A 7,526-nucleotide genomic window follows, 5' to 3' on the forward strand; every position below is an offset into this window, starting at 1 on the left:
GGATTGCCCAACTGTGTGCTAACCTATCCCGCATTGCGTTAAACACAAACGATGTGGTATAGGTCAGATCACCGGGCAAGGTGGTATATACATTTGTATATGAGGGTATGGGTAAAGACATGAAAACTGTTTAATAGACCATTTAGTAATCCAATCTAATGATAGTAGTAGTAATGACGTAATTTTGGTTTTACTAACCTCATAACCGCAGTCATATATTTATTATGTAATAAGTTGATAGAAGCAAAAGTGTGCACACGTGTTAACAAAGTTTGCAAAACTGAACGCGACAGTTACTACCATTTAATACTACCATGTAAGGAACTCTTGCTACCGCTGTCATTGTAAACCTTTATGATTTATGAGTTATAGTACAAGAGCCGGGAAGGAAAAAAGGCAGTTATCTCACCCCATTTTTTGATTACTTTAATGAAAACTATGTATAATTACTAATTAAAACTAATAAGTCTGCCAAGTATAGGTAGGGGGAAGAAAAAATGTCGGCTGTATCAAAACGTTAAAAAAAAAATTATTTGATTCGGAGCTCTATATCTTTAAAACTACCAACATTAGAAAACCTAAGAGAACATTATTTAAAGAAGAGTAAATTTTCAAAAAATTGCCCTAAGCTATTTACGATTTTTTTAAATTATTTATGATATTTAATTCCTGAGATATAAAATTCTAAAAAGCAACATTTCATAAAAAAAAAAAATACAATTAAAAATCAGAATTTAGTGAATATAATTTAGAAAACCGTTCGATGTACATATGTCTATTATCACTCAAATTAAAGCTAGGTTAATGAGCTATAAAGTAGTTTAAGACGTTTATCTTCGGAGGAGTAATAGTTTTTATGGAATTAGCTAAAATAATTTGATTTATAGTTGTTCTCAATTGAAGAATCTCCCCAACCTTTAATTCAAATCCCAAGAAAGGATTTAATGATTAACTCTAGTTTAAGATTGTATACTTAAAACTCTGAATAGCTAGGGGGAATAAAAAATGGCAGCTGTTTCAAAAGCTTAAAAAAAAACATTAATTTTTCATTCTAACGTACTTTATAGTACATTAAGCTATCTTTAATTTAATTGCTGGCAGACTTCTGTACGTTCAATGGTTCCAGAGATTAAGTTTACATAAATCAAAAATTTTGTCTGAACAACTAGAAATAAAAATTTGGTAAATTTATTTTGCCAAAAATCATGAAAAACGCTACACCTACCCAGATAAATGTTATAAAGTGCTGCATACAACATAGCTTTAATATGAATGTTAATATACATCTATGCGTCATAATGTCTATCAGCACTCATATTAAAGCTAGTTCAATGTACTGTAAAGTAGTTTATTAAGTTTATCTTCTTAGGAGCATTATTATTTCTTTTTTATCATATTTTCCCAAATAAAATTGATTCCTAGTTGTTCGAACAAAATTTTACATGCAAAATTCATATTGACATGCAAATATTGTGTGCTCGCTGTTAATAATAATCGACTGCCCTGCAGTTTCATTTAACCATGTTACTCTTACCCCTGTCGAACAGATTCGCTACCTTGGACTACATTTGGACAAGCGATTAACCTGGAATCCTCACACCAGACTGAAAAGACAGGAAACTGCTCGTCGATTCCGACTATTACGGCACTTACTAGACAAACGGTCTAAACTTCCAACACATTACAAAAGACTGATCTACATGACTGTAATGAGGCCAATCTGGACATATGGGGTTGAGCTTTGGGGCTCCACTAAACCTTCGAATTCCTCTCGTATTCAATCCTTACAATCCAAAATCCTTCGTAAAATCCTCAATGCTCCTTACTTTGTCACAAATAAAATCATACATAAAGACCCTATGTAACCGATCTAGCCGGAACCAGACATCACTCCTTCCATTATAAACTCCCTAACCACTCAAATCCACTGGTTTCTAACCTTGACTTCTCTTCCATTCCCGAGAATGCTCCGAGGCGCCTGAAAAGAAGATGGCCACGCGACCAGCTAATGTAAAATGTCATTAGAGTGTTACCAATGAGTAGTTTCTCTACACGCCTGTAACACTCCAATTTAACTTAGATCAGATTTACTAAATGTATTATAATGTACAGTTGTAAATAGCAATAAATAAATATTAAAAATATGCAAATATCATAAAAACTACTGCTCCTACGAAGATAAACGTTTTAACTACTTTATAGTACATTTTCTGGCTTTAATTTGATTGCTAGCAGACATCGGTACGCCTAATGGTTTAATAAATAGGCCCTACAGTCATTCGCTTCAGATCCTTGCTCGAACGGATAGTACTGTGTAAGGTATTCACTTTCAGTCAAAAGGGTAAAAAGATTTTTTTTGTTATTGTATTTAGGTATTAGCAATAGGTCCTAGTCTGTGACTTGGGTCCTGTCCTCTACATCCTCTTCACTGCCGACATTCCCATCAATCCTGAACCTTTCTGGCAACATTTGCCTGTAACAGCCTCATCCAATCTCCAAACGCACCTCACCCGGATCGAGCAATGGTGCAGTCAATGGTGGCGAATAAAAGTTAATGAATGGAAATGAGGCCCTGTAACATTTACCCAGATCAGAGACAGTGGATCTTGAATTCATTCCAAACAAAAAACTTGCCTGGGACTAACATACTAGATTTAAAAGATAGGAACTTAACAGACGATTCAGCCAACTTAAGCGACTACTCAGCATGACCTCTCATCACTCAATAAAAAAAACGAACTTCTAATTCACAAGACTATCCTTTGACCTATCTAGACCCACGGACTTGAACTTTGGGGAATTGCTAAGCCTTCGAACAAAAAACGTATGCATTACTTTCAATCCAAAAGACCATAGTCAATGCACCCTGTTACGTTTTCAACAGAACACTACACTTCGCAAAATTCCATATAAACCTTTCTAATCATCCCAATCTTTTGGTTCACTCCTTACCCAGTCCATTCATCCTAACGACAGTAGCCAGATGCTCCGCTCATGTAGATTGTTTGCGGTTAAGCGCACTTACCCAGCCCCCCCATTGGCTCATTACCAACGACGTGGTGAGAGTGCTGCGCTGGGATCTCGAAGAGCCCCTCTCTACCCCTCATTGTTAAGAATATTGTACAGCATAGTGTAAATTTGATTAGAGCTTTTATATTATTATTATATTAGTTCAAAGTTTTACTTATTTTATTATATCCTTATTTCTTCATGTACATAGTTTGCTCATGTTAATTTTATTTATCTTTCTTTGTAAATAAATATAGAGATTTTATTTATTTATATTTGTATATATTTTTTTAATTTTAGTAAAAACTATTACCAAGGTTGGATAGTAATACTAATCAATAAATAAAAAATTGAAATAATATATTTAAAAAAATATATAACAACCATTATATAGATGATTCTGTTAGTCATCAGAATTTTTGTTATTTTTTTATGTATAAAAATCTTTTTACATGGGACTCACTGTCTGTTTGTCCGTATCGAGGAAGATAAAAGGACAGCGTTCCCATGTACCTTCTTGGTTCACCATGAATCCTTCATTCTGCACTTTTTCCCGTTTTGTCATCTCGACCAGGGTGATATAAAAGCATATCCTCTGCATGTAGTTGCAAAGGATACCGAAGGCCAGTAAGAAAGTTGTCACGAACCTCTGATCCAGGGTATCACAATCTAAGATCATTAGGCCAAAATGCTAATATATTTTTTTGTTAAAATACTATAGTATAATAGTAAAATAGAAATAAGATAGTGTGATAGAGCCATAAATATGTAGTAAATAAACATACAATTTAGAGAAAACTAAAAACAATAAGTATTATAATATTTCGGCTTCATTCCTAATCCAATGTTTAGATTAATTTTTGTTTCAAAGGTCCAGTAGAAAAACGATAAGGAGCCAGATTTTGTCTAAATCGAGAAATTAGTGACTCCTGTTGGGTAGATACTTGCAAGTAAAAGAGCCCAAGAGGAGAAAAAAGGCAGTCATTTCTCTCCAATTTTTTATCACATTAATGAAAATTATGCATAATTACTAGTCAAAATTGATGAATCTGCCAAGTATAAGCAGGCGCAATAAAAAATGGCGGCTGTGTCAAACAGTTAAAAAAAATTACTTTTCATTCGGAGCTCTATATCTTAAAAACTACCTACAACAATAGAAAATCTAAGAGAGCTTCATTTTAAGTAGAATAAATTTACCGAAATATGAGCCCTAACAAAGGTTTTTTACATTCAATATTGTTCGAGATAAATTTTTTTAAAAACGCTTTATAAAAAATGTAATGAAAACCAGTTGTTAGTTAATTTATTTTGAGAAATCTATATCTAAGAAACCATTCGACGTACAGATATCTTTTAGCACTCTAATTTTTTTTTTTAAATTATTTATTTAATGTAATTTACAACTGTACAAAATAATACACTAGGTAAATATGTTGTATGTTTCATATACACTTGAAAATCTTGGGAAGGAACCACCCATTAATTTAAATTAGAAGGTCCCGTGGCCATCTTCTTTTCAGACGCCTCGGAGGATTATCAGGGATTGTTAAGGATGAAAGATTAAGAATTAATGGGTTAGGATGGTTAAGGAGTTTAGAATGAAAAGACTCATATCTGTTTTGGGTCAAATCTGCAACGAATGGAATGTTAAGGTCTTTGTGAATGAGTTTATTTGTGACGTAATAAGGAGCATCAAGGATTTTACGTAGGATTTTGGATTGTAACGATTGGATGCGGGAAGAATTTGATGGTTTGGTGGAGCTCCAGAGCTCAATTCCATATGTCCAAATTGGTCTGGTTATCGTAGTGTATACTAATTTTTTGTAGTGAATAGGAAGTTTAGAGCGTTTGTCAAGTAAGTGTTGTAGCAATCGGAATCTACGAGCAGTTTCTTGTCGTTTCAGTCTTCTGTGTGGATTCTAAGTAAGTCTCTTGTCAAGATGGAGTCCTAAGTATCGAATCTAGCACTCAAATTAAATCTAGTCTAATGTGCTATAAAGTATTTTATGCGGTTTATCTCCGGAAGAATTGTAGTTTTCATGATATTTGCTTAAATAAATTGATTTATAGTCGTTCAGAAAAAATTTCATTTGAAAAATTTATATTCATAAGCAAACATAGAAACTACTTCCCCAACAAAAATAAACGTTATAAACTACTTCATAGTACATTAAACTATCTTTAATTTAATTTGTACAGTCAATTGTTCCACAGATATAGTTTTTCATAAATCAAACATTTTGTCCGAACTTTTTTTTTTTTTAGATTTTCTAGTGTGTTCTATCAATTTTATAGTATATGTGATGAAAACATATTGCTAAAAGACCTATCGATTACTTTAGTGGTTAATTTTTTTTCCTACGCCACAGACAGAGGGCTATTACGCCATTTTCCCTCTCGCAGTCCAATACAATTTTACTCTTCCTCTTAGTTGGTCCACATCCTGCTGACTAACTTCTAGACCAATACACGTTAAAGATAGTCTCCATCCATGTCCCCCAGGTTGCATAGAGGACATTTCGGGGAATCTACGATGGCAATTCGGTGAAGGTGTTTTTGGAGCAGATCATGTCCTGTTACTAGCCACAAACAAGCCACTCTCTCAGCTCTGCTAAGATTGGTGGGAATTCGTTTATCCTTATCCAGTAGGCTCTCGCACTTATTACGGCTTCGAAGTCGCTGAAGATTACAGTGTTGTCATCGCATTCAATAGTGGCTTCCTTCGCGAAGCAGATAGCCTGCATTTCTGCATCATAATTATCACATCCAGCTCCAACGGGAAAAGACAGTTGAAAGTTGATGGAGTATACACCTGCTCCTGCTCCCTTGTTAATACCAGACGCAGACCCATCGGTATAAATGTGTAGCCATTGCTCTATGGGGTATAGCTCATAAACTGTTTTAGTGCAGCAGCTCTAAGCTCGGGTTCAGGTCAATCTTTCTTGATACGACCACATGCCAGTTTGAGTCACCCGTAGACTTCAGCGGAATCGTGCTTTGGTATGTATGAGATGCTTATATTCTGCCTGTCATCAGTTGGTAGGTATATCTGGTGGAGCATTTCCTCAGCTTTTGAAAGAAAAGTGCGAGGGAACCTCAGTCATTCATTCAATTGACGATAATCCAATCAGTGATCCTCTCGTCGCATAAGCTTTTCATAAAGACACAGAGCAGATTCTACCTCCTATTCTGTAGTGGTTCAAGACCTGCTTGGAGTTCCATAGCTGTGATAGGAGTCTATTTAACACAGCCAGTGATTATGAGTAAGGCTTGATTTTGAACTTTGTCTAACTTTCCTAACGCTGCTTTGGAGAAGGTTATTAAAAAAAGTTCAGTCCTGGGGACGCTTCCCATTTAGTCACTGTTAGCCTTTTCATCAGCTTCAGTTTTGATTGTCCTTTCCGAGTTGTTTTATGGATTTGTTTTAGCCAGGTCTGCTTAGAGTGCTTGGACCCCAGGGTGATTAATCATTATCCTCTCAACCAGATCATTAATCATAACGTTGAATGAATAAGGACTTAGGACTGAGCCCTGTGGTAGACCTTGTTTGGTTTCCTGATAACTGGTTAATATTTGTACAAATATATATATTTATATAAACATTATAAGTCTGGTCAGTTAAATAATTAAGTATCTTATTAAAATAGTACAGCGAATGATGAATTTAATAAAGGTATATAAATCTTATATCATTTCCAAGGGACAGGTCATGGTTGTTCAAGTAGTGACAATTTAGTACGACAAAAGGAGAATGTAACCAGAATTTTAAGAAAATTATAGCAGTTCTTTATTAGCTATTACAATTATTTGCTTTAAAAAAAAATATAATAATTCTTATTTAATTTTTTTTTTTTTCACCTCTGGGAGAAAATAGGCAGCTGCCCCCTCGCTGGGTACGCCCATAATACATACGTGTTCGAGGTTCACCAAGTTCGGTTGTCTGGAACAAACATACGTTTGTTTCTACCAAGAATTTTGGATTTGGGGCAAGTGGCAAATATCTTTCAGATCCATAAATTCTTCTGACAAGTACGGCAATTTCAAACCACAGGATTACCCCAATACTAGAAACCCCAGCATGTGGTCTTATCTTAGAAATATTTTCAGGACAAGATAAAAACTGTGTATTTTAAGTTATGCCACTATCACTAGCTTAATATAAATCTAATGAAGTCGTTCACTTACATTTTCTTATCCTCTGGTAAAACCGGCCACGGGCGGTTTCGCTCCCAAAACGGGCATGTTTTTCTTCCATATTAGTTCAGGATAGGAAGGAGGTATTTCTTATTCAAGATCAGTGAACTTAGATTGAAAATGCCATAAAGATCCTAGTCCAACTCAATTGACTCAACTCCCTCTTTTAAACGACCACAAAATCCTCAAAAACACAACCATAACCTCAACGTTCAAGGTTATAAAAAATACCAATACCATGAAAGTCGGTTACCTGGCAACCTTATCATTATGGACAATTTAGTACGTTTTACGTAATTAAGTTACTTTTAGTTAATAAAAAA

The 7,526-nt window shown here is 34.7% G+C and overlaps 1 protein-coding gene across 1 annotated transcript in view; it reads right to left on the reverse strand.

Annotated features, from left to right (window-relative positions):
* Window positions 1–7,452, reverse strand: part of LOC106681537 (sialin) — a gene marked incomplete at its 3' end in the record, with an annotated part of 40,196 nt that extends 32,744 nt beyond the window's left edge. Inside the window, 2 exon segments of the mRNA XM_067044786.1 lie at window positions 3,473–3,678; window positions 7,195–7,452. Of these exon segments, the coding sequence (XP_066900887.1) occupies window positions 3,473–3,678; window positions 7,195–7,264 (276 nt within the window).
* Between the last annotated feature and the right edge of the window lie 74 nt (window positions 7,453–7,526).

Source organism: Halyomorpha halys, unplaced genomic scaffold (genome assembly GCF_000696795.3).
Source record: "Halyomorpha halys isolate HHAL.00 unplaced genomic scaffold, Hhal_1.1 Scaffold346.1, whole genome shotgun sequence".
NCBI classification, from domain to species: Eukaryota; Metazoa; Arthropoda; class Insecta; order Hemiptera; family Pentatomidae; genus Halyomorpha; species Halyomorpha halys.